General features: G+C 41.4%; 1 protein-coding gene across 1 annotated transcript in view; it reads right to left on the bottom strand.

Annotated features, from left to right (window-relative positions):
• Positions 1 to 27,822, bottom strand: part of LOC122539417 (limbin-like) — a 173,184-nt gene that overhangs the window by 90,914 nt on the left and 54,448 nt on the right. The window contains exons 11-12 of the mRNA XM_043674234.1: positions 16,596 to 16,835; positions 15,230 to 15,405 (exon numbers count right to left, since the gene is read on the bottom strand). Of these exons, the coding sequence (XP_043530169.1) occupies positions 15,230 to 15,405; positions 16,596 to 16,835 (416 nt within the window). The remainder of the gene's footprint in view (positions 1 to 15,229; positions 15,406 to 16,595; positions 16,836 to 27,822) is intronic.

Below are 27,822 nucleotides of genomic sequence, written 5' to 3'. Positions count from 1 at the left end.
TTAAAAGAAGGTCAAATAGTACAAAGTGGAACAACACCAGCATTGCTGAACATTGTATACTTAACAATTCATGAAGTAAGTATATTGATGGATTCTTTTGATCTTTGGCCATATGCCTTAAGTGAAGAAAGCAAGAAATTAATTTGTGCTCTGCTAATCAAAAGGAAATGCATATTCAACAGGCCCTGAAAGTTAGCAAGCATGCATTCATAAGTGAACTATTTGAGTGAAAACAAATTGCAGACAACCAAGTTTCAAATCCAGACAGTAAATAATTAAATATTTTAACAGTATGATTTGATTTTGGATCGACAAATGAACCATATTTCAGTCTAGAACATGCCAATATACTTGTAAGAAAGCAATTTCTTTGCTAAGTGATCGAAAGGTGAGTACCAAAATGCCTATGTTACCAGATGAAGATGCACTAAGTTGTTGCAGCCTAGATGGTCACTTAGGGGATTATGGGAAAAGAGAACAAAAAGTTGATAGCTAGTTATGCAGTGGGGAGAGGGATCGAGAAGACAGCAAGAGAAAAAGAAATCTAATATAGGTCCCATCAATCTAGATTGCTACTTCACACATCTGTACAAGTCTCCTATTTATTGTTAGAGATTGAGAATGATGCAAACATGAAGCAAAAATGGATTAAAGTAAAATGATTTTCATACCTATGGTCTTTCAGGACTATTTGGCATTTGGAAACACAGATGCATTTCAAGTAAACAACTCCACACTGTAGGATTCAAGCTACGATAAACAATTAACTTTATTCTGAATTGTACTCAGTAGTTATTCACACTTTTCTCATACCCACTTGTCAACCATGTGCTTCTTCAGCTAAAAATCAATTCATTAGATCAGGAGGCAATGGCCTAGCGGTATTATTATTAGACTAATAATCCAGAAACTCAGGCAATGTTCTGGGGACCTGGGTTCGAAGCCTGCCATGGCAGATAGTGCAATGTGAATTTAATAAACAATCTGGCATTAAGAATCTAATGATGACTATGAAACCATTGCTGATTGTTGGAAAAACCTATCTGGTTGATGAATGTTCTTTCGGGAAAGAAATGGGTCATCCTTCAGGTCAAGGGTATGTTTTCAGACACTTCGTCACCATGCTAGGCAACATCATCAGATAGCCTCTGGTGAAGCGCTGGTGTTCTGTCCTGCTTTCTGTTGATGTATCTTGGTCTGTTTTGGTGGGTGATATTATTTCTGGGTTCTTTTTCTCAGGGGGTGGTAAATGGGGCCCAAATCGATGTGTTTATTGATAGAGTTCCGGTTTGAATGCCAGGCCTCTAGGAATTCCTGTCCATGTCTCAGTTAACCTGTCCTAGGATAGATGTGTTGTCCCAGTTGAAGTGGTGTCCTTCTTTGTCTGTGTGTAAGGGTACTAGTGATAGCTGTACATGTCTTTTGGTGGTTAATTGGTGTTCATGTATCCTGGTGGCTAGGTTCCTGCCCGTCTGTCCGTTGCAGCCCTTGCAGGATATTTTGAATATGACATTACTTTGCTGGTTGTTGGTACAGGGTCCTTTAGGTTCATCAGTAGCTGTTTCAGTATGCTGGTAGGTTTACTGCCTACAATGATGCCAAGGGGTCAGAGTAGTCTGGTAGTAATCTCAGAGATGTCTTTGATGTATAGTAGTGTGGCTAGAGTCTCTGGCGTGTTGTGTCTACGTGTTTGGGTTAGCTGTTTAGGAATCGGCGAACTTTGTTTATAGGGTACCCGTTCTTCTTGACTACGCTGTATAAGTATTTTGCTTCTGCTGCTCGTAGTTCCTGGATGCTGCAGTGTGTTATGGCCCTTTTAAATAATGTCCTGATGCAGCTCCATTTGTAGGTGTTGGGATGATTGCTCCTGTAGTTGAGTATCTGGTCTCTGTGGTGTTGCTTTGCTGTAGACGCTGATCTGCTTTTCATTCCACTGTGACATCTAGGAAGGGGAGCCTGTTGTTGTTCTCCTCCACCTTTGTGAAATTTATGCCAGTAAGGATGTTGTTAATGATATTGTAGGTTTCCTCTAATTTGTTCTGCTTTATGATGACAAAGGTGTTATCCACATAGAAGATCCAAAGCTTGGGTTGGATCATGGGGAGGGCTACATCACCCGCTTCTGCTAAGAACCCTGATATTGATGATCCCATGGGTGTCCCATTGATTCTTTTGTAGGTCTTGTCATTGAAGGTGAAGTGGGTAGCAAGGCACAGGTCTACTAGCTTGAGGATGCTGTCCTTGCTGATGAAGTTGGTGCTGTCTGGTGTTTATGGTTCATCTAGTAGTGTAGTCAGTCTTTCTTCTCAAACATTTCAAACACCTATGGGCACAATATTCTCAAACTAGCCTGAAGATGGGAAACCAATGCCATCTGACTGGCTGCCACCCGCAAACAACTCTATTTCCTATATGAAATAGGTATTACCAAGATGTGTCAAGTACAAACCACTTCTCAACACCCCACAAGGCAGGAGAACAGCAGAACAGAACAGCCGCAGAATGTTGTGAGAAATGATTAATTATGCCCACAACTGACTCCACAAATACAAACGGGAAATTTTGCCCCAAAAATCTTTGTAAACCAACACAACTGACCAGCAATGGACAAGCACATTAGAACAAGCCAGTAGCATCAAACAACAGCAGACCAAGACAGAGAAAAAAGTATCCTTGCAAGAAAAACTGGACAAGCTCGTGCAAAAGAACAACACAGACAATTCAGAAGCTTGGATTAAGAACCTCTCGGACCGGCCACTAACAAACACGGAGAAGTCTGTCCCAGTAAGAGAGATGAACTATAACCACAGAGACATGGACAAAAAGGACTTCCTAGCAGCACTGGAATCAACCCTGAAAGACAACGGACCTTTGGAGGAAACCCAGCAGGCCATCAGACAGACAGTTGCATCAACACTAAGCAGGAAGAAAGAAGGGAACACCCTCAACACACAGGAAAGGAAAGCCCTAGAAGGATTTTAAAAAGACAGAGACATTGTAATCCTACTGGTAGACAAAGGACGCATGACTGTCATCCTAAACAGAACACGGTACATTGAAAAGACAAACTCACTACTCATAGATACCAACAGGTGGTGATGGGCCCGACTCCACAGTTAGAAAATCGCATCACAGCCGCAGTGAAGAAGATCCACAAATCAGGTGAAATTAACAAGACAGTTCTCCAAAGAATGAAACCTGATGGATCCAACACACCCAATTTCTATGGATTACTTAAGATATACAAAACCAGGAGACCCCCTCCCCCACCCCCAGACCCACAGACTCACTTCTTGGCACACTAACATACAGACCAGCAAAGGAACTTCACCATAAACTGAATTACCTAGTAGAAGACTCATGCCAGTCCATCCACTCCACACAAGAATTCCTGAATATCAAAGACACCAAGGTAGAAGAGGACAAAGCCATGGTCTCCTTCAACGTAATGGCCCTATTCACATTTATCAACATTACCCTAGCCAAAGAAACACTGGCCTCACTGCTAGATGAACGAAGGTCACAAACACCTGACAGCACCAACTCCATCAGCAAGGACAATATAATGTTTAAAGATTAAATTGTACGATGTCTCTGAACATTAAAATAATGTTAAACGGTCAAACTGTACTGTCTTTGGGTCAGGGTGACTCACACTTCATTTAGCCAGCCATTTACTACTACTGTCCTGCTATTATCAAAGTAAACTCTCATTCCATCCCTTCCATTCAAAAATGCTTTCATAGCCATCCCCCAAAGCTAGGGCATATCACACCTACATTGTCTTGGGGAATTGCTGAGTCAGGAAATTGTTTGCATAACAATTCCCCAGGATTAGGGCATTTACATTATCTCCGAGGATGACCTCATCCTCACCACTGTACTTGGAGTAACATGTGATTATGGATGGTGGGGGTGAGGGGTGCGGAGAAGAGTGGCCACAGTTCCTGATTAAGGGTTCTGGCTCGAAACGTCGATTAACCCGCTCCTCGGATGATGCCTGACCTGCTGTGCTTTTCCAGCAACACACTCTAAACTACCTGCAAGCATTACCAACTGACCTGTATAAAGAGGATGTGTTTTTTCCTTTATTCAGGGCCTCTTTTGACTTGACTTCACATATCTGCGAAGCATGTCAAAGGGGTCACCTAGCTTGTACAGGCTTTAATAAACTTTAACTGTTTGCAGACGTTGGCGTGTGCGAATTGCATCTAGTGTGTGAAACCTCAGGAAAAGAACCTAAAAACAATACCCTCAAGCTATGCCTCACTACCCACTTCACCTTCAATGACAATACCTAACAAATTAACAGGACACCCATGGAATCACCAATATCAGGGTTCTTAGCAGAAGCGGGTGATGCAGAGACTAGAATGAACAGCCCTCCCCATGATCCAATCCAAGCTTTGGATCTTCTATGTGGATAACACCTTTGTCATCATAAAGCAGAACAAATTAGAGGAAACCTACAATATCATTAACAACATCCTTACTTGCATAAATTTCACAAAGGAGGAGGAGAACAACAACAGGCTCCCCTTCCTAGATGTCACAGTGGAATGAAAAGCAGATCAGCGTCTACAGGAAAGCAACACCAGAGACCAGATACTCAACTACAGGAGCAATCATCCCAACACCTACAAATGGAGCTGCATCAGGACATTATTTAAAAGGGCCACAACACACTGCAGCACCCAGGAACTACGAGCAGCAGAAGCAAAATACTTATACAGCGTAGTCAAGAAGAACGGGTACCCTAGAAACAAAGTTAGCCGATTCCTAAACAACAAACCCAAACAAGTAGACGTAACACACCAGAGACTCTAGCCACACTACCGTACATCAAAGACATCTCTGAGATGACTACCAGACTACTCCAGCCAAGGGCTGCAACAAACACGACAACAGACAGACAGGCAGGAAACTAGCACCAGGATACATGAGCACCAACTAACCACCAAAAGACATGACCAGTTATCACTACTATCCTTGCACAAAGACAAAGGACACCACTTCGACTGGCTCAACACATCCCACCTGCGACGGGTTAAACTGAAACACGGTCAAGAATTCCTAGAGGCCTGGCATTCAGACTAGAACTCCATCAATAGACACATCGATCTGGACCCCATTTACCACTCTCTGAGAGAAAGAACCCACCGAAGCAGACCAAGACACATCAATAGAAAGCAGGATAGAACACTAGCACTTCAACAGAGGCTCAAAACCTACCAGCTCAACGAGCAAACCTACAACTTGAACCTCAACCTGAGCTACAAATCCTCTCAAAAATCACGTGTCATCCTTACTTGGTCTGGCCTGCGTGTGACCCCAGACCCACAATAATGTGGTTGATTCTTAACTGCCCTCTGGGCAATTAAAGATAGGCAATAAATACTGGCCTAGGCACAGTTTTCCACAATGTGAGAGTGAATAAATAAAACAACAAAAACCAAGAATACAAAACTGTTGAACTGGAGCTAGTGACAAACAGAAAAACATATAATCAGAGTTCGACAGGGTTCAGAAATACTGTGATAGGGGAGAGACAAGATGAAAAGATGTCCTGTACATACTGCCCATATCAGAGCACATTGATTTCTGGGCTTATTAATCTTCCTTTCATGCTCTGTTAGACTGAAGCCCAGTAGCAGCTGATGTGTAAAACAGAAAACAAAGATTAAATGAATAGTCATGTTAGATTGTTTTGGGATTCTTGCCTGCAGTTCACAATTTATGCCCCGATCACTCCCTGATTTGTTCAATTCAACATCTTTAATGAAAGACTCCTGTGTATTTCGGAAGGCCATATAAGATGTACATTGGTTAATTGGCACCCTGTTAACAGGAATCTCTATTTAAATGCAATCATTATTTTAGACATTAATTTATTTATTTTTGAAAACTAAGTATAAAGTTTATTTTACTGAGGTAACTTATCATTGACCACATAAGTGCATCATCTTGTCCCCTTGCTCACTTATTTATACAGGGTAATCTGACCACAAACAAATAGCTGAACAGCTTTCATTGCATGGGTTTGTATCAGGGAAGGGGCACTTTTGGGTACCCTCTGTGCCCCTGAAGACAACCCCACTCCCACTACCATCCACCAACTACCCCACCCACTTCAAGGCCATAACCCTACCTTCAATGCTTCAACCTGGCTCCCTCTTGTTTTCCCTGTGGGGCCTATTAGCCAGGCCTTACCAGTACCCCAGCCCAACTTTCAGTTCAACTTCTATTAGCTCCCCTTCTTTGGAGACTCAGTCCCAGCAATGGTCACTGCGCGCATTTGGCACTGCTAGGATTACAGAGCTGCTTGCCACCCATTAGTCATCAGCTCTCCCCAAAGATGGATTTCCACTTGGATGGGAGCTGAAATCTCACCCATAGCCAATTAATGCCCAGTCAAATGTTAAATGGCTGCAGAGGAGCTAGTATCAGTGAATGTATTTCCTGCTGACTCTTTGGGGGGTGAGGCAAGAAATGGCACCATGCAAATAACATTAGGTAAATGAGGTACTTTGAGGTAAGCACCATCTTTCACTGAAATATTCTAAAAACACATTTTTGCTCAGGCGGACAGAAAACATTTTAACTTGCTTAAAATAAATGAATTCTATTGACCTCTGGTGTGTACCTCTATGGAATTTCATAACTACAAGCACTACTCATTATACAATGAACATGCAGCTTCCAAAGAAGCATATGACAACTCCAATGTATTGCACCAATGACCCATGATTGATATTAAAACCTTTTCAAAATTGGCCTTCTAACTTTTCAGATTTTAGTATTCATTCATTTACGTAAAACCCAGATATATATTTTCATTTTTAATCTCTTCCAAATTTTCCTTCAATCTCTCTGCTTCCTCAACATCAACTGAATCAAATTTAAGCTCACAATAATTTTATTTCAGAAACAATGTTCATTTAAATGTCACTGCATGTTTTCTAAACAAGCACTTGTGTGTACTGTTAAAAAAAATGAAAACTAAAAGGCTTGGCAAGCTATTATTTTTAATCCAAGTACCGTGCTACCTAAAAATCTGCACTCTGTTTATAAAAAGATGGTGTAAGGTTATTCTTCCAAATCAAAGAAATTTATTTAAATTAATAGTGCATGAATAACATTTCAAGTTGTGGTATAGAAATTCTATTGAGGAAGTAGGAGGGGAAATAAATTGCAAAGAACTGACACCAAATCTGACTACATTGAGTTCTGTGAATATTGATTGTCCCTTCATGCTCGGTTAAAGAAAAGCAATAACTAATGTGCGTCTGTCGCCGAGACTTTGTGAGAAACCATTGCCCACTAGTACCTTGAGTCAACTGTTCAGGAAGTATTGATCTTGTCAGGTCAATATCTTTCAAGCAGACTGACCTGTGAATTCTTGCAATATTAATTATTTTGTATTTTACCCTTGATCACTGGGTTGGAAACCCACAGGATAGAGTGAAATTAGAGTCTGGCACATTGTTCTACATTACTCTTCATTGAAAACAAAATGGTGCCGTACAAAACCAACATTGAAACCAATTCTGTCAATTTCCTAATGGGAGAGTACTCCATACACATTAAAATGAATGTGTGGTGCCATTAACTAAGCTGTTAATTGAAAATCTTTAGGCAGGGCAGGAAGAATTATGCACATCAGGAAAAAGAAAGCCTTTCTTTCTAATTATCTCAATGTTTAAATTCACTTGGGGATAAATTAAACAAAGGTATCCAGAGAGGAAAAAGAGACCCACCAGACATCTTTTACAATCGATTTGCTAACGCACATTAGTTACACCGAGCAATGGAAAATGCAAGTAATGAGAACCCACCTCAATAATGGTCTCACCTCACTTGTTTTTGGTAACTTGGGGTCCTAACTCTAAATTTAAGCTATACTTTACCATTGATGTAAAGTCGGTCTGACACTACCACTCCAGTACAAACATATTTGCTTATTTAGGTACCGTTCCAAATTGACTCGAGCCTTTCAATAGTGCATCATGTAGGATATGAACAACAAAATTAAATAGCATTTGGGAAGTTAGTACTATCGGTTATGATGAGTTTAAATTTCTCACATCATAAACAATTCTACTATTTTAAACCGAATGCATGTTTGAAAATGAAGAATTCTTTGTATTACTACGTGCAACGATGAAATACATTTTGAAAGCAGTGGCTTACATATATAATTATATATTGTGCAGAAAACCAATGATAGTATTATTAAGATGTGCTATCTAAAATATTAATTTACAGAATGTCATTAGCTGGACATATATCTTTCAGATAGAACAATTTTCAAAGCAACAGATATCGGTTACATTAGCTCAACTGTTGCATCTTCCGAGAACACAAGGAGTCACCAAGATTGCAACATTTTTAGAGAGCAAACATCTCACCCAGATGGTGGGTGCAAAATGTATTGGTTTTGAACACAATCAGAAGAAAAATGCCCAGGGGAAAGAAGTTTCTTCCCTTCCTCTTTCTCTAAAAACTCATCAAGGTTTGAGAGTGGCAAGGGCATAAGACGATTTCAATGTCACAACGGGAACTGCTTAAAGAAGTTTGAATTCACACCATAATCTCTAGTAAAAGAGAACTGAACCAACCATAACTGATCCAAGGAGAAATGGCAGTACTAAGAAGTTTGTTTGGAAAGTGACTTCAGTCCAGCGGTTAGAAACCCATTTTCTAGTTGCACTTCACATCTAGAGGACGGAAGGGAATGCAATTCACAGCGGACACCATCACCTCTGGGCCCCACCTGGTCACCAAATATCCCAACATGTCCACTCTACTGTGCATCTTTTACTACATCAACAGCCCATTTCCACCATTTCTCACGTACGGAGTCTTAACACATTGAACTGCAGCTATCCTCCCAGTTTGCTGAACTCTAGCAGTCCACTCTGATGATGCCCCCATGGAGAGGCCATGATAGTGGTCGCAGTCACTAACCTTCCTCCTCCCATAGACTCCAATGTTGCATGATGCTGCTCCACGTGCATCCTTCCTGATAGACTTTGAGCTTCCCCCAGTCACTGTCCTATCCCCACCTCTGCAAATGTCTGTGTTCCATCCCCCATTTGCCTGGATTCCTCTACCCCACCCCAGTTGCCCCTATAAGCCCATCCCTGAAATCGCCTGGAAGAAAGAGAAACAGACCACCAAGTTCCTGTTCAGCTCAGACCTCTGACCAACGTCAACAGGCAGTCCCAGCATGACTGACCAGATCCTAGACCACTGCTTTTGCAGCTCCACAAATAACAATGCTCAATTTCCATTAGCTCCTTGTGCTGGCCCTACAGGACTGACTACTGAGAATGCCCTGGACAGACACCATGTCTGTGAGCATCCCAAGTAGGTAATTGGCTAGGCCAAAGCCCCTGGACTCTCTGCCTATGACTGGTTGTATGACCTTGATTGGACTGCCTTACCTTGACTGGACTGAGGACTCGTCCTACTGACAAGCAACCTGCTAAACTGCACATCAAAATGCCAGTAACGACAGTCTTTGGCTCTGGCTGAAGTGCCAACATGCCAATTGGTAATGCAAGGTAAAGAAGCTGCAAGCATTCAGGTAGGTGCTAAGTGAGCTAGCGTTAAGAGAGTAATCAAGAAGCTCTGAGGTGTGGTCTGGTCCAATCTGTGAGCTGGCTGCCATTCACTGTGTGCAAAGTGTCCTAGCAGCAGCCTTTCAATGCTAGTTGCTGATGTGCCCTGCAGTGTAAGTATGTACTTTGTAAGCAGCCTGCAAGTGGATCAGAGAGGGACCATGATGGCCCTGATAAATTGGCAGATGCCAATGTCCATGGATGTGTCTGGCTGGTCCCTGCTGATTGTACTCTGAACAGCAATTTCATCAAACATGGGGGTCATGTGGAGCAAGCTGTGAGTTGAATCTACCAGATACTCACTAGTTTCCATGTCAAGTTTTCTAGTTTGCTTAGCAAGTTTGTTACACGTGAATGAGATGGTGGGAATATGGAATATGGAATTGAGATAGAGGACCAGCCATGACCAAGGGTGAACAAGGCATTTAACAAGTAATAATTCCCCTTTGTTGGGAACTCAGCCCTGCCTGGCAAGAAATTCACCACACCATTTGTGATAAGCAAAAAGGATGGCACAAGATACTCCTGATGTAAAGATGGGCCTTGCTGGACCTTGTCCGATTCTGCCCCACATTAGCTAATATTGCTCATCCCCCAGTATCACTGGCAAGGTTAACATTTGTTTTCCATTGCTAACTGCCCTTGAACCCAATGGGTTGGCGTGGGTAGGTATGAACCAATCTCACTGCTGTAATGCGAGATCACGCAAGCACGGTAGACTTCCTTTCCTAATCTTTTCTTTCTAGATTTTTGTAAATTAATTAAAATTAACCTCGACCAGTGGGAATTGAGCCCATATCCCCAGAGCATCAGCCTCTAGTCTAATAACATTACCATGATGGAAAATGTAATTCCATTGCTGTATGCGAGATGGTTGGGAAAGATGCAAAACCTTTCTATCATGGGCGTGTATTTACTGGAGGTCAGAGGGATGAAAGGGCTTCTGATTGAAACATTTAAGTTATGACAGGGCTGGACAAACTAGACGTAGAGATATGTTGTCCCCTGATTAGGAGTCTAGAACTATTTAGGATTAAGATGAGGAAAACCTATAGAAGGCTGTGGAGGCCAAGTCATGGAGTATATTCAAGAAATAGACCTAGTGGTGCAGGTTTAAAGTTCCTGGAAAGTGGCATCACAGGTAGACAGGATGGTAAAGAAGGCATGCTTGCCTTCATTGGTCGGAACATTTGAGTATAGGAGAGGGGACGTCATGTTGCAGCTCTACAGGACATTGGTGAGGCCACTTTTAGAATACTGCATTCAATTCTGGCCAGGATGTTGTTAAACTTGAGAGGTGCAGAAAAGATTTACAAGGATGCTATCAGGTCAGGAGGGTTTGAGTAAGAGGAAGAGGCTGAACAGGCTTGGGCCTGGAGCATCAGAGGCTGAGGGGTGACCTTAAAGAGGATTATAAAATCATGAGGGACATGGATAGGGTGAATAAGCAAGGCGTTTTCCCCAGGGAATGGGAGACCAAAACTAGAGGGCATAGGATTAAGGTTAAGGTGAGAGGGGATGTATTTAAAAAGGATCTGAGGGGTAACTTATTTACACAGAGGATGGCGCATGTATGACATGAGCTGCCAGGGGAAATGGCGGAGGCTGGTACAATTACAACAGTTAAAAGGCATCTGGATGGGTATAAGAATAGGAAACGTTTAGATGGATATGGGTCAAATGCTGGCAAATGGGACTAGGTCAAATTGCGATGTCTGGTCGGCATGGACGAGTTGAACTGAAGGGTCTGTTTCTGTACGGTATGACTCTAAAGAAGTAATTTTCAGATTTAAAAGGGTATGGAGAGAAAGTGGGAATATGGAATTGAGATAGAGGACCAGCCATGACCAAGGGTGAAACAGGGCCTGTTTCTATATTTTTAATGTTATGTTAAAGAAATCTGAATTTGGCACTATCGTATTCTGAACAGACTGATGAATCGTGATTTGATCACAGTGATTTATCAAGTAATAGCGGCTGACTATCATTTTAATTTTGGACTTGTGGCTTCACACTAAAATAAAAATCACCAGACAATAAATCAGTGAACTATTCTTCAATAGTGATGGAAGTGTAAAGCATACTAAAAATTCTTTCCTAGCAAGTTTATTAATGATTTTTCTCCAGATTAAAAATATTTTAAAAGTGACATAGTTCACAATAATTTGACTAAATTTAAGACCAAAATTGTCCTTGTGTCTTTGTGTATCTAGAGTATGTATGTTTTTATTTGGAGGCCTCAACATCTCTCCAAATCTGGCCAGGTGTTTCCTCCAAAATTAGTATGCAACACTTCACACATTGTTCTGAGATGCTCTGACTGATTAATGCTTCCGCCAAAGTAACCAGATTAAAATAAATGGTGTTTCAAATCTCCATGAGATGCTCACACACTTTTCTTTCTACACGATACAACTTAAAGGTCACTGGGCTAAATTTTCCACCCATCCAAGCCAGTGTTGAGGTTATATCAAAAGGTAAAATCCAAAATAAAATGGAAAACAAACCCATTTTGAATGTGCCCACTTCCGTACCCATTGTGAGATGAAGTGTGGGTGATCCACACAAAGCAATCCAACAGCAGGAGACCTTTTAATGTGGGTCTTAATATTTCTTAAAATTGTATCACGCGTGATACTCTTTCCACCTGTGGACGCAGCTTTCATGAATATTCTAACTGATCCGCGCACAGCAGCGTGAGAAAATATTTTTGCAATTTCTTCACATGCAGCATCACAGACATTTGAAAATTTGTTTCTTTTGAGTTTTGGAGCTCTTCTGACAGAAACAAAACCTGGTTGTAGCACTTCTATAGGTGTCTATATTAAAATGTAGAAATCTATTTAAAGCAAATGTTTTTTTTTCGCAGCTGGGTAAAATCGGTGCTTTCGTGTGGAAATTGGTTAGCTCTGTTGACTAGAGTGTCACAGCGGAATCAGAGCATGGATTCAATCCCTGTGCCAGTTGTGGTAGTTCATGGAGCCTTGCCCTCTAACTGAACCCAACCCTTGTTACAGAGTGATCTGCCTCAAGCTATTTATAACCAGTTATGTAATCAATTGTCTCTGTGTAATGCAGAGGGATGACTTTAGCTAATCAGCTTAATTCAGTCACTGCAAATTCTTCCCTGGCACTAGACCCATAATGGGATGTGTAACACGGTGGAAATATCTTTACATAATAACTTTGTTAATACCATTTTCCTTTCAAAAGCAAAGTGGTAGTGAAAGATTTGACATTCAAAAGTTCCACCTGCAGATTTTGAACAATAAAAGCACAGATTTACTAATAAGTTTAATGTTTCAAATATGAGTCAATTTCTTTTTAACTTAGAAAGCAAATATTCTGAAAGGTTATGAGAATGTTGCTAACTACACTATAAGACGTTGATGTTAACTCATTTGTAGGATCAAATGGGTCACTTTCCTAATTACAAATCATTACAGTCACAACTCACACAATGTTTTGATCAGGTACTGAGCTGATGTCTGACTGAGTATTGACATAAACTGTTAGTGGAGTTTTGCTGCATAATTGATTTCCCAAACTATTATTTTTACAACAGGGAGCCAATCAAGTGAGCCTTTGTATGGACAGCTTCAATATTTTACAGTAAAGGATTCAGGTTGTAAGTTTGCTCGCAGAGCTAGAAAGTTTGTTTTCAGACGTTTCATCAACATACTAGGTAATGTCATCAGTGAGCTTCTGGTGAAGCGCTGGTGTTATGGTGTCCCGCTTTCTATTTGTGTGTCTTAGTCACTTAAGGTGGGTGATATCATTCCTTGGCATCATGGTAACCTACAAACCTACCAACACACTTAAACAGTGGCTGACGAACCTAAAGGACCCTACACAAACAACCAGCAAAATGAATGTTATTTACGAAATACCATGCAAGGACTGTAACAAACACTACATCGGGCAGACAGGCAGAAAGCGAACCATGAGGATACATGAACACCAACTAGCCACCAAAAGTCATGACCCACTATCACTCGTATCCTTACACACAGACGAAGCAGGACACCACTTTTGACTGGGACAACGCATCCATCCTAGGACAGGCGAAATAAAGACACGCACGAGAATTCCTAAAGGCCTGGCTTTCTAACTGGAACTCCATCAATAAACACATCAGTTTGGACCCCATTTACCACCGTCTGAGAAAAAGAATCGGAAATGATATCACTCACCTTAAGAGACCAAGACACACAAATAGAAAGGAGGACATAACACCAGTGCTTCACCAAAGGCTCACTGATGTTACCTTACAACCTGAACCTTAACTTGAGCTACAAGTTTCTCAACCATCACAAACAGTAAAAGATTAGTTGAAAAATCTTCAAGTATTGAGTTCAAGTATTCAAGTTTACTTTGTATCAAAGGAGAGCTTTTTCTCAATAATGACATCAGCAACAGGCACAATGTTATTCTCTATCAGCGCAACTCCTGATAATTGCCCATAGCAGATACTGGATGAGTTGTCACAGTGAGAAACAAGCTATGGATGGTGTGAATGGAGTGAGAGTTAACAAAGGGATTTCTAAGGGCTGTGGGGATTATTGGGAAATGAAGGGCCATGGGATGATGGGCATTGGATAATATGGGGATTTGAGGAATCATGGGGGATGGGTATGGATGCATAGGTCAGCACAGAGAAAATGAGGGACTTTTGAGATGCTATGTGTTGGCGATAGGATGAAGCAGAGTGTGTTTCAATCTTTGTCTTTAAGTATTGAACAGAGTGCTGCAACTCCCATGCAACCTTTCTGTGCAGCCCAGCTCAGGAACTAATAGCTTCCTTTGCTCTTTCTGAGTTGCCCGGCTCAATTCTAAACCCAGCCTGCTGAAAACAGGAAGTGTGGACAGCCATTTTTAAAGCTCAGATTTTCATTTGTGGAACTTTTCCCACCCTTGTTCATTAGATACTAAAGTATAAGTCAGCCATTGAGTCCGATCCACCAGTAAATAACATCATAGGTGATCTGACAACCCTCAACTTGAGTTCCTTCCTTATCCCCATAACCCTTAATTCTACACACATGACCTAGGAATGAGAATCTGTGCCTGTACATGGTCATTATCATATTGCTATTTGTAGAGCCTGACTGGCTGCCGATTTACACACACAGCTCCTACACTACACTACAAGACAAAACAAACTTAAAAACACACTGGGACATTTGAGGTTGTAAACATTAAATGGGAGTTCTCTTTTGTAATGTTTCTGAGGGTAAGTGGATGCAATAACATTATCTGCATATGCCCTCCACAAATGTAATAGTCATTGAATAATAAGATGATGAACAAAGTGTTAGTTATAATTATAATTTCCTCAGGGGTTTAGATATCTGCAGCTCTATTTATCAATGATAGTCAGTACCTGTCCATTTTTCAACGATTCTTTTAATTGAAATCCTGAGCTCTTTTCCCTTGTTATGCCCAACATTTTTTACATGACTTCATTACTTTTGCACTGTCACAAAATGAATAAGTACATCTACACAGATAAATCTGTCATTTCTGAAGTATTGACGCAAAATGTGAATGGTTCTCAGCTGGATTCTGAAGCAATACATTTGGTTTCAATGAGAATCATGTCTTACGTTTTCAGTCGACCAGTAAAGGCTGTAATATGCAGGGAAGCAGTGTTCAGGAGATTGCGTCTTTGGGTCATCCCACGCTGTATCCTGTTGACCAGTTCTTTTCTATGAGCAAGACCCTCATCAAGAACTTTCCTCTGGAAAGCAAGTTGCTGATCCATCAGTGTTTCCAATTGAAACTAGAAAGGAACACAAGATTCAGATTAAAGTGTGCTTATGTGCAATCATTAAAAATGCACAGACCTTTGTGCTTATTTTAAATGAATTAACCATGTTTATCAAGAACTGAAACCGTCTAGAATTATGACACTTGCATCCAAGGCACTCGGGGTAAATAATCTATTTATGGTTATTAAATAAAAGCCAAAGGCTAATTAGGTTTAACATTATTTTCTCTTTCATAGTAGCCTGAACACATTCAATAGGTCCCTGAACAAGTGCATTCTTATGAGTTATTCTCATAACTGCCATGCAAAATGTTCTAAAGGACACGTTAAATGTGTGCGTAGTCACAGAGGGAAAGCAGGGCCAGTGGATTAGCCTGCAAACAAACCAATATCCATTTTATCAAAATAACCAGTTTAACTTAACTCAGTGAGTCACAATGAGAAACCAAGTGAGCAGCCACTACAGCATCAAATCTGGTGTCAACACGAAGTTATGGCTCCAGAGATAGAATTTGTGTATCTGCATTCATGAAATCCTTCAGTAACATCCATCACTTCCTCTGTCACCACAGTAACACTTCCAAGGCTCACTGGCTCTGGAGGCAAGGCCCAATCACAACAAAAACAGAAGCACCAGGATTAGAATAACTAATTTACAGCATATCAAAAGCTGTTATGGTAAAAACTTATTCAAAGTGAGTTTGCTGATTTGATCTGTACCCAGACAGATACCCATGAATGGATGGGTAAACCTTAGGATCGATGATGGCAAGTGAAGGATATTGATGGGCATAGGTCTGGGTGCACTAGCTCATTGATACCTTATACTCAGCAGTGCCTCTGTTGGATAAATCTAATAATTAAATAAGATCATTTAAAACATTGTTATCATTATCTTCCTGATGTTCTAGTGAAATCAATGTTGGACAGTGTTTTAAAAAAAAAAGAGTCCCTGTATCCACTTTACCTGATAATAAAAACAATTGAGATTAAGCATTCTTCTTAAATAGCTCACTTTGACACATCATCTTAACAGCAAACTGCCATCTTTTTACTCATTTTTTTCACAGTATATCACTTTGATGGTACCGGACATACAACTTAGAAACAGGAATAGGACATTGTGCCTACCCTACTATTGAATAAGATCATGGCTGATCATATTCCCGCCCACCCTTGATAACCTTGCGCCATTTTTCTACCTGAAGGTGCCAGTTTGCTTGCAGTACTTGTCTGGCTGAAGCCTCATCTAATTCCTCTTGTCTGATGACCTCCTTCAATTGGTCAAAAATGATGGTTTGGAATGCCTGCCTGAGGCACACGACTAACTTCCTTCGGGCCTTTCCAGAAGCTTCTTCGTGTGTCATCAGAAGTGAGTCTCTCAGTTGTTTCTGCTCCCATGTGTGCAATTGTTCCAGCTGTTGTCTGCACTGTGAGGCCTGCTGAACAAACATCAAAAAACAAAGCATGAAATGCACCATAACATCATCTTCTTAATACTTCTCCATCTTCCTTTTTAACCTCTATTGATCTGGCTTATCCTTTACTGCAACTTTATTTGACTGTTATCAAAAAATTCAAAGAAAACCTGATAGACAACAAGTCTTGAACAGAGACAAAGGTCTGAATTTTAAGGCCACCTACTGGATGTGTTTTTGGAGGGGAGAGGATCATTAAATATGCAAGTTGACTTCCCATTCTTCTTCCTGCCTACTCCCAACATTTCAGTTTATTCAGAGTGCAGATTCAGAGTGCAGAGGGGGGAGGGGAAGGGTGGTGAATGAAGTAGTCTAGTTAGTGTCTGACCTATCTCCACTTCCATTATACAGTGAGCAATGGAAGATGTGAGAGTGTGGGAAGGCAGTCTTTCAGCACAATGGATGAAAAGGCAGGAATAAATCAATGAGTGCCCTTTGAGTATCGGGGGAGCACTTCTGTCCCCAGATATTTCACCCTCTCTCTTTAAGCATCCCTATCTCCAAAACACAAGCAATGCCTAACTTGCCCTGTCTTAAGATCACTTGATCAAGCTGGGTATAAGTGCCAGTGTTTTTTGTGCACCTCTCATATCTGATGCATTGGTGAGACCACTGGCAGGCCTTTATCTTGACTCAAGACTCAGAAATTCCATCAAACGAAAGGAGACAGATCGGGTTACCGGCAGTTTCTGTGCTGAAGAGGCCGCGCTGCCAGAGATCCACGGCAAGAGGTAATGCTTGTGGCAAAGGGAAGTAAAGGGGATGAAGTTTTCAGGTCGGGGGTCGCAATAGCTTGCTTCCCAGAAGGTACAGCCTTGCCTTCTGCCTATCGTACAGCCAGACATTGACTGCCTTCAATCAGAACGAACCCAGTTTGGGAGATAACAAGCTACCCAGAGTAACAGCAATCATGTATCCAACACTACCACCCTCTCTAATTAAGTACCATTCCCAGCTTCAAACTCACTGCTTCCCGGAGCAGAAGACTCTACCCTGAGAGACAGTGGTCCAACTCTCCGCTTATTCATCCATCCTGCAGTGCATTAATGCTGCACAGCAGCCTGACTTGAACTTTGTCAGGTTAAAGTCCAACCATGGTACGAGCAGTATCATAGAATCTCTACAGTGTGGAAGCAGGCTATTTGGCCCATCAAGTCCACGCCAACTCGCCAAAGAGCACCACAACTCCCCTACTCTATCCCTGTAACTCTGCATTTTCTATGGCAAATCCACCTAACCTATACATCTTTGGACATTGGGTGGAAACCAGAGCACCCAGCGGAAACCCATAGGGAGAACGTGCAAACTCCACACAGACAGTCGCCCAAGGGTGGAATCAAAGCCTAGCCCCTGGCACTGAGAGACAGTAGTGTTAACCACTGAGCTGCCCCTTCCTCCATCCCCTATAAAATTAGGACCCAGCACGTAGTCATAGAAGGTGCATTTTGAAACCCTACTTCACAGGCAGGGCTTTGTCAAACCCAGGGGAACCAGAAAAATCATTGAACAGAAAAGCTTAAGCTACTTGCGATTTTGTGAAACCCTTCAAAAGAATGTGAAGCCTCACAAAACTTACACCACAGAATAGACAGTTAAAAAAAACACATGCAGTCTCACAGTTAATATTTGTATTCATATACAGGAAATTATTCAGTATAGACTTTTCTGTCTATAAAAGTCTTCTTTGCAACTTGGTAAACATTTCTCCTAATGTCGTATGTGTGTTCTGTCTTTATTCAGTTTGGTGCGGTATTGCAAGTGTATTGTGTAGCTGCCAATGAAACTGAGATCACATTAAAGCTTCCAAGGTTTTGTCTTCAGGGCAAATTTCTCCCATCAAATATTTATGCAGTTCCAACCTGATACTTGCTATTGAATCTGCTTCCTCACAACCCTCTCAGGCAATTCATTCCAGCTCGAAATGATCGCATAATGGTTGTTTCCTCATCTCACTGTTACTTCGTTTGTCAATTTTCTTAAATCTGTGCCCTCTTGCCAATACCTCTGCCATAACCAATCCTCAATTGCTAGATTGAAGCCGTTTTTTTGATTTTGAACACTTATCAAACATCTCTGTTCCAAGGAGCAGGTCGCCAGGTTCTCCAGGTAACTGAAGTAGTAGGCAGTTTAAAAAAGCTTAGTCCCTCCTGTAAACTTGAAGATAACCAGAAATCGGTGATGCAAAATCATTGCCAAGATATCAAGACATGAGAATTGTTTTTACTTGGAGGTTGTCAGGATTTGGAATGTTTTGCTTGAAAAAAGGTGACAACTGATCACTTAAATGATACTGATTAGGGAATTGGGCAGATAATTGAGGGTGAGAAACTGAGTGGGCACATCCCTGTTCCCATGCTAATCAGACTATACCTACTTTACTAAAATATGCGGCCCAGAATTGGATTTATCGAGTGGCCCATTAATGTTTGATACAACCTCCTTATTTCATACTCTATGCCTCCATTCTTTATTCTTAAAGCCTTTTTACATTTCATTTATTTAACCTGCCTTGTTTTGTCATAGTTGCTACCTTATTCACTTCTTATTTTACAACCAATTGAAAGAAGCTTACCACTTTTACAAAATATCAGTTGAGTTTTACATTTGTATAGATAACCTTCAAATTACTACTGAGTCAACGTTACACTGTTAATCTGAATTTAATCAGAATAGACTTTCCTATTAATACATTGAGAGATGGTGGGGCCAGGGAGTCATATTATATTGAAATGGAGATCATGTGGGTGAATTGCACAGCAAAGTCTATTTGAATGAATCACATATTTCTCAGTTAAATATATATTTTTAGATTACTTTGAAGCTGCCAATGTAATTGGAAGTAATTTTGTAATCTCCAAAATTTAAGTCAGCTAATTAAAGCAAAGCTGACAAAATGAAATTCTTCCTATAATTCAGCTGCTTGACAGGCAAAGTATTGTCTCTTCATGGAATTTCATTGACAGTGGGCTGATGATTCCACTGTGAGAAGAATTTACAGAAGAATGAATCCAACAAAGGTAGCGGAATATTCTGGAATTCAAGGCTTTCTAGCATGACTCTATTCATAAAACAGCATCAGAGGTCTCTTGTGCTACAGTGTGTGGGTTCCCACCTCTGAGCTAAAAGACCTGGGTTCAAAGTACACTTGCCCTGGAGGGGAGTCGTAACATATCCAAACAGGATGATTAAAAAGTAAGAAAATAGCATCAGAAAAGGTTGATGTCAAGCATACTTGCTGCTGAATAGTAGTGGTACCCAGTCAGGCTGTAGAGTCCAGACACTCAATATCATTATTGATAGAAGTTTCTAATTCCAGATAGGTCAAAAAAAAAAAAATCGGCATATCCTCCCCCTCACCACCCTGTCACCCCACCCAATCTCAGTATCTTGTGATCCATTAAAATAACACTTTATTACATCTCTATTTAAGAACTAAAGAACTCTTAGGATGGACTGGTTTGAGAGTTCAGTGGAAAAGCAAAGAATGTCTAAGATGACGAGACATCACCATTGCAACCACAGAGCTTGTCATTTGGCCCATTATTTCAATGTGAATAAAGAATGGAGCTGGAAAAAGCCCAGCAGGTCAAGCAGCATCACAGGAGGAGGGGAGTCGATGTTTCAGATCCGATGTCCTGATGAAAGGTTCCGACTTGAAACTTCAACTCCCCTGCTCCTCTGATGCTGCTTGACCTGTTGTGTTTTTACCAGCTCCACACTTTATCTGCTCTGACTCTCCAGCATTTGCAGTTCGCACTATCTCTTAAAGCATTTGTGCTTCATCTCACATTCCTATTAATCCACTCAGTTCCTCACCCTCAGTATTATTGATAGGATCAGCTGTCATTTACTTCAGGCACAGCATTCCAAGTCCGGACAACACCAAATAAAAAAAAGTTTGCAACTCTTGATATTTTGGCAGTCATTTTGAATCTCTGATTTCTAGTTACTTACAAATTTACAAGAGGGAATAAGCTTTTTTGAGCTACTCTTACCAAAACCTATCCTATTCAGAACTCCTTGCCTTTTCTGTTTCAAGGAAAATGATTTTAATGTTTCCAACCCCTCCTTACAGCTGTTGGTTTGCTGATAAATCACTTTGGTACCTTCACATCTTTCCTGAATTCTCTACAAGACTAATTAGAGTTTTCTAAGGCACTACCTCGTGGCCTTTTTATTCATTATTCTGTTTATTAATCCAGTACCCAATATGCTCTGGCAACCGACTCAACATCGATATCTACTTCCAATCCACCAACTCCCATAGCTACCTGGACTACACTTCTTCCCACCCCACTCCTGTAAAAATGTAATCCCGTACTCCAAATTCCTCTGCCTCTGCTGTATCTACTCCCAGGAGAAGCAATCCTATTCCAGAACATCCTAGTTAGCCTTCTATTTCAAGGACCACAATTTCCTCTCCCATGTGGTCAACAATGCCCTCCAGTACACCTCCTCCACTTCCCGCACCTCCACCCTCGAACCCCACCTCTCCAACCGCAACAAGGATAGGACCCTTCTGGTCCCACTAATCTTTAAATACAGCGCATTATCCTCTGCCAGAGCCACTGTGCATCTAACTATCAATTTTTTTAAAAAATGGATCTCTAAAGAAAATACACAGACTATCCCATGTTTGTTGTTTATTTTATGATGGGAAGTAAAATGTTGCTGGAAATAATAACTCCTGTCATACACACTGAAAATCTGTACAATCCTAACAAGCTAGACAACTAAACAGAGGGCCACACATTCTGACCAGTAATTTTTAAAAATCCTTAGCTCCAATGGGACTTTTTTTTCCTGTCAAACCAATCTGGCTATTTTCCCTCAAAGAAAGAAAACACTTTCATCAGTCTGCTAGAAAGCAGCAATTTATTCTAGTTGACATCCACAAAGATAATTGTCACTTTCAGAGATGTGGGTTTGAACTGGGTCAGAGAAACAAAATGAAAGTCGACATAATTGGTCACACTATGTAATAATATCTCAATTTGTACAGACACAGCCAGCGAGATGCAGAGGTTAGCATGGATTGGGGGTGGGGTGGCAACTAGGGATGTTGAAAATGATTGGAAAAACCTGAGGGGGAAACGGAGTGACATCAAGAAGAATTCCACGGTTTTAATATGGAGCCAGACAAAACACGCTCTAGTTGGCTCAATGTTTCCAACAATTTCTGATTTCGTTTCTGATTTCCAGCATCCGCAGTTTGTTGTTTTCGTGCTTTTGGTCTTCTACAGCGATTACCAGGCACTTAGTCCCAAGCAAAAAACACGGTCATGCCAAGAAGATATCAACATTCCATTGTTTCAGGAATTCTCACAGCTTCTCCAGGAACATGGACTTTCATCTAAGCAAAACAGGACAACATCTTGGGAAGGCTTCTCACACCTTAAATGAAATAGATCATCTTTCATGAAGACTTTTCTCAGCTTTTTCAAGATATCATTCTGCCATTTATTTCACTTCTCTCCTACACATACCTGAAGAGGGTGAATTAATTCCTAACCAGGAGACACACTCAGGAGTGAACCTGAGGAGCCTCATTCCTGATGAAGGGCTTTTGTCCAAAACATCGATTCTCCTGCTCCTCAGGTGCTGCCTGACCCACTGTGCTTTTGTACCACACTCTCCACTCTATTCTCCAGCATTTGTAGTCCTCATTTTTGCCTGAAAATGTACAGGCCAGTTTCATCATTTCAGGAAGCAAATTTTGTAATGCCTGACTCTTCAGTCACTAATGCAGTGAATCATGATCCTGTTGACACTCCAGATCAGAATGAGCAAATCCTATTCCTGTGGTGATGACAATGTGTGTGATAAACACTGTTAACACATGGCTATAGAAGATGCAATAGGAGTTCCAGTAACATCTAGCTGTATAAGGTAGTCACAAGGATCTTTCAATAGGCAACAAACAGGGAACAGCAAACAATGCACATGAAGGGAAGTCCTTCAGCCATACTAAAGCAAGAGAATGATGTTCTATTCCTGTGAAAGAGCTCAGACAATTCTTTATCTTCATCAAGTTTTACAGGTATACTGTCAGAATAAACAGTATTCAATGATGAAGATCCTCTTATATTTTTTTTTTGTCCAGAATGCTTCACAGTTACTACTACTATTATTATTATAATAATATTAACAGTAACATGATCGCTGCAGTCCAATGAAGGAAGTAATCTCTGAAGAGATATTATTCAATCATTCACAGTCTTTTGAAGCAGTGCAGGGTTCCAGATGATTCACTCTTCTTATTTTAAATTTGACAATGTGGCACAAACTCCTCAACATGTTATTATAATGCAGTGGAACAGCGGTAACTCTGGACTCCTTTTTGATGGTGCAACTTTGTCATTTACCAGTGCTTTATTATCAAAGGATCTTTTAAACAAAGATATTCTCCAAGTTATACACCGTCCTGACTTAGAACTCCAGAAAGCATTACATTGGAACAACAGTCCTGATTTTTCAATTCAAGGCTCAATATGGGAATTGAATGCCAAACTTAACAAATCAAACAAGTTAACAACTCAGCCATAGTTGACAATCCCTCCACCATCTCAACACCATCTACCTTTCTAACCTCCTACACTCCACAGTTCTCCTAGACACCTGCTCATTAGATTAGATTACTTACAGTGTGGAAACAGGCCCTTCGGCCCAACAAGTCCACACCGACCCGCCGAAGCGTAACCCACCCAGACCCATTCTCCTAATTTACCCCTTCACCTAACACTATGGGCGATTTAGCATGGCCGGTTCTCCTAACCTGCACATTTTTGGATTGTTGGAGGAAACTGGAGCACTAGTTTAGCCAGGAATGCCCTCATCTCATGAATGAATATAAATAAAAGCAGCCTTCTCCCTAAGCTTTGGGCTCCTCCCAAACCCTTGGCATATCTTTCTTCATTTCAGACACTCTTTAAAATATATCCTTAAATCAAAGTTTCAGTGATCTTTCATAATATCTCTACTATCCCTTAAATTCAATTTTGCTTAACAAAACTCAATGAAAAGCTTTGGGAGATTTCAAATTTCATAGTAAATGCAGGTTGTCATTGTCACTAGAAACTGTTATTGTTGAACATCTGCAAATGCACATCTGTACCTAAAAATAAAAGCTTTCTCTAGCAAAGCTTTTAAAATGTGCACCATATGTTCCTTCACAGTCTCTGTTCTGAAGGCACCACTATCCGTCTAATTAAGACATGATCTGACAAACTACCTCAGTCGGAAGGACCAGAGTCAACTGAAACAGAAGCTCCTCTACAAATGTCTTATTTTGCAAACATACAAATATAGTTTGTTAAAAGAAAAGCCTTGCAATTCTTGCAGATCATAAATAAAAACAGAAATAAAATGCTGCAAATACTGAGTATGTCAGATGGCATCACTACAGAGCGAGACAGAGTTCATGTTTCAGGTGAGCACATGTTGCCTTACTTGCTGCCCATTTTGGTCATTTTCTGTTTTTAATATCACATCTATTTCGTGTTGCGGGATGAACTAACCTTCTACCCTGAAAGGTAAGTGACCACGTGCAAAAATATACGTATGTAACTCCTGTGACATTTAGTAGAAAAAGATCAAGTGAATGTGAAAGGAACCATCCTGAATGTTTTATCAAGCATACTATCACAGGCTGTTTCTAAACCAACCCCACAGCAATTTACAGAAACACATGTTTCTGGCATTCAGTCTGCATTACATAGCAACGCTTTGACCATGCATACAGGCCTTGCAGCAAAACTGAATTTAAAATAACATGAAAACTAAGTTCACTCAGAACACTTGAGTTTGAATATTCTCGGCATATTTTTGTTAATTGTTCACCTTTTGATTCCAGTAATTTGTTTGCAATCCAGTTATCTAACCTTACAGGGTTGGTCATGCGTTCAACCTGGTTTCACAGGCTAATCAGCATGTGTCAACGTGCTAACCTCTTAGGTATAAATCTTCTACACACAGTGACTTATCTGAAGATAAATCACCTGAGCTTACTAAAAATGAAATAGTCTGAACCTGACTAACTACAGTATAGACTAAGTGGTCTAAACTTAATGGTGGGCAAATCTGCAAATCTTGTTAAAATTAGTCAATAGTATCAAGCAATTCTGGCTCTAGTGCATCGTTAAGTTATATGGCTCCACATTTAAATACCAGATCCTAGGTGCAGGAATACCATGCCCCCACAATATCTCTCTTCTCCGAAACTCGTTTTAAAACGTTCAACAAATATTTGGCCAGCGGTCCTAAATCCAAGTAGTTGGTTGTCAACCTTTGGCTGAAAGCGTTCCTGTGGCTTATCTTGGGATGTTTTATGGTGTCACTACATAAATGAAAGTGGCTATGATTGTTATTGTCATCACAATTTCAGGTCCAGAAGAGATACTTCTCAGTTCAATTCTGTCAGTCGATCCCCCATCCCTTACATCTTCATTAGAGAGAAGCGACTGGTGGTGATTTAACCCGAGGGCCATCAGACCTTAGGTGAGGGACGAGGTTGAGAAGGAGAGTCCTTCATGGTAACCTCATGTGTTGATGATATGATTGCCTGAACCAAAATATCATCCAATTAGGAAGCTGCCCAATGTATGTTGCCCAATACTTAATTATAAAATCTTATATCTGAGGAATGTAATAAATAGGATGGAACATTCCATCCCTGGTGTGGTGTGGTTAACAGTGGGAAAGTTGAGAAAATACAGCAATAATGAAAAAAAAACAGAATCTTTACATCAAGCAAGTGTTTCCAATTTTTCCCTGAAGCTTTAATTGGTGGTTTCAGAGTCTTGCTATTGGGTGGAAACTATCTCTTTCCATTCACTTGCATGCTATTACCAACCCAACTTTTCTTAGAGATACATCACTTCCACTTTTCTTCTCCTTCCCTGAGAGAATAGATGGCAGATGTGAATGTCAGGGTGATTACCTCACAGCTTCCTGATTGCCTGAACACAAATATCATCCAATCATATCGTCAACACATGATTTTCCATGAAGGACTCTCCTTCTCAACCTCGTCCCTCGCCTGACGTCTGGTGGCCCTAAGGGTAAATCACTGCCAGTCGCTTCTCTCTCATGAAGGGAGCAGCCCCTATGGTCTGGTAAGATTATGGCAACACAAGACAAGACAATGTTGCTGCATGTTCCATGGTCACCATCCTCCCTGGCCCTTTGTCCAGATACATCAGCAGCAGCACACCACCAGGCTGACCATAACAACAACAACAACCTCATGCCTGCTTACAGACACAGACAGACATGCACACACACACCTCCCCCCAACCCCACAACTGCCCAACCCAACCCAGTTCAAAACGTCAACACTTGACTTTGGAGCTTGAGTACACCTATGAACTGAGGCTTCTGCCAGATTGCTTTGCAGGCACAGACATATATGCATCTGCACAGGGATGTACGTTATGGCGCTTACTTTGCATTCATAGTGCTCACTCATTTTGCACTTACTTGGAAGCTGCCAGTTCTGTATACTTCATATTACTTTCTTACCACACAGGGGGAGGCTGCAGCTTGTCACTGTCAGGGGAAGTGAACTGCAAGGACGGTAGACATGTTGATGTATGGCAAAAAAGATGCTTGCATATCAAACAAATAACCACGGTCTAAAGATCAATGGGGAGCAGTACTTAGTGGGGTCAAGTGGGACTACATCAGTCAAAGAGTACTGGTCAGTCAAAGGGCTGGTCCTATTCAAGTCTGGGGGTTATCCATCGTCAGGTGCTTGATCCTAACAGAGTCCATGGATCCATGTCCTTGTAATCTGAGGACTGGGTCACTCTGAGTCCGATAGTTCAAGTGCAATCAGCCTGCTGATTACAGGTAGGTCAGTTGGGATGTTGTGGAGATATCAGTCTAGGGGCTGGGCCAGGTTTTCTTGCAATGAGACAAAGCAAGGAATTGCTTCTGAGGATTGAGCATTGCAATAAATGAATATCGCAGGCTCTCTTCCTGCACTGTTGGGTGTTCCTTTTAACTGGAGACACATCTCAGGACCAATAGCCTCACCAAGCTGCATGGCGATTGGTATTAGCATATTGAACGTGCCATTGGCTTCCAGCTCTGGAAGGTGCTACAATCCACACGTTTTGAAAACCCATGCAGGTGGAAAGAAAATTAGAGGGAAGGCTGATCAGGACTGCTGTCTGAGTCCAGTCTGGCTGGGTCCAGAGGGGTGGCCTCCTGAAGCAGGATAAAATATGGCCCTGAGCTGAAAATGTATTGCTGGAAAAGCGCAGCAGGTCAGGCAGCATCCAAGGAGCAGGAGAATCGACGTTTCAGGCATGAGCCCTTCTTCAGGAATGAGGAAAGTGTGCCAAGCAGGCTTCACCATGGACATCCAGTCCCTGTACACCTCCATCCTCCATCACGAAGGACTGAAAGCCCTCCACTTCTTCCTTTCCCGCCGTACCAACCAGTACCCTTCCACTGACACCCTCCTTCGACTGACTGAACTGGTCCTCACTCTGAACAACTTCTCTTTCCAATCCTCCCACTTCCTCAAAACCAAAGGAGTAGCATTGGGCACCCGCATGGGCCCCAGCTAGTCCTGCCTCTTCGTAGGATATGTGGTACAATCCATCTTCCGCAACTACACTGGCCCCACCCCCCACCTTTTCCTCCGCTACATCGATGACTGTATCGGCACCGCCTCGTGCTCCCACGAGGAGGTGGAACAGTTCATCCACTTCACCAACACCTTCCACCCCGAACTCAAATTCACCCCTCAGATTCCTCCCTCCCCTTCCTCGACCTTTCTATTTCCATCTCAGGCGACCGAATCAACACGGACATCTACTACAAACCAACCGACTCACACAGCTACCTGGACTACACCTCCTCCCACCCCGCCCCCTGTAAAAACGCCATCCCATTCCCCCAATTCCTTCGACTCCGCCGCATCTGCTCCCAGGAGGATCAGTTC

This window comes from Chiloscyllium plagiosum, chromosome 32 (assembly GCF_004010195.1).
Source record: "Chiloscyllium plagiosum isolate BGI_BamShark_2017 chromosome 32, ASM401019v2, whole genome shotgun sequence".
Lineage (NCBI taxonomy): Eukaryota > Metazoa > Chordata > Chondrichthyes > Orectolobiformes > Hemiscylliidae > Chiloscyllium > Chiloscyllium plagiosum.
This window is presented reverse-complemented; position numbering and strand designations above follow the sequence as displayed.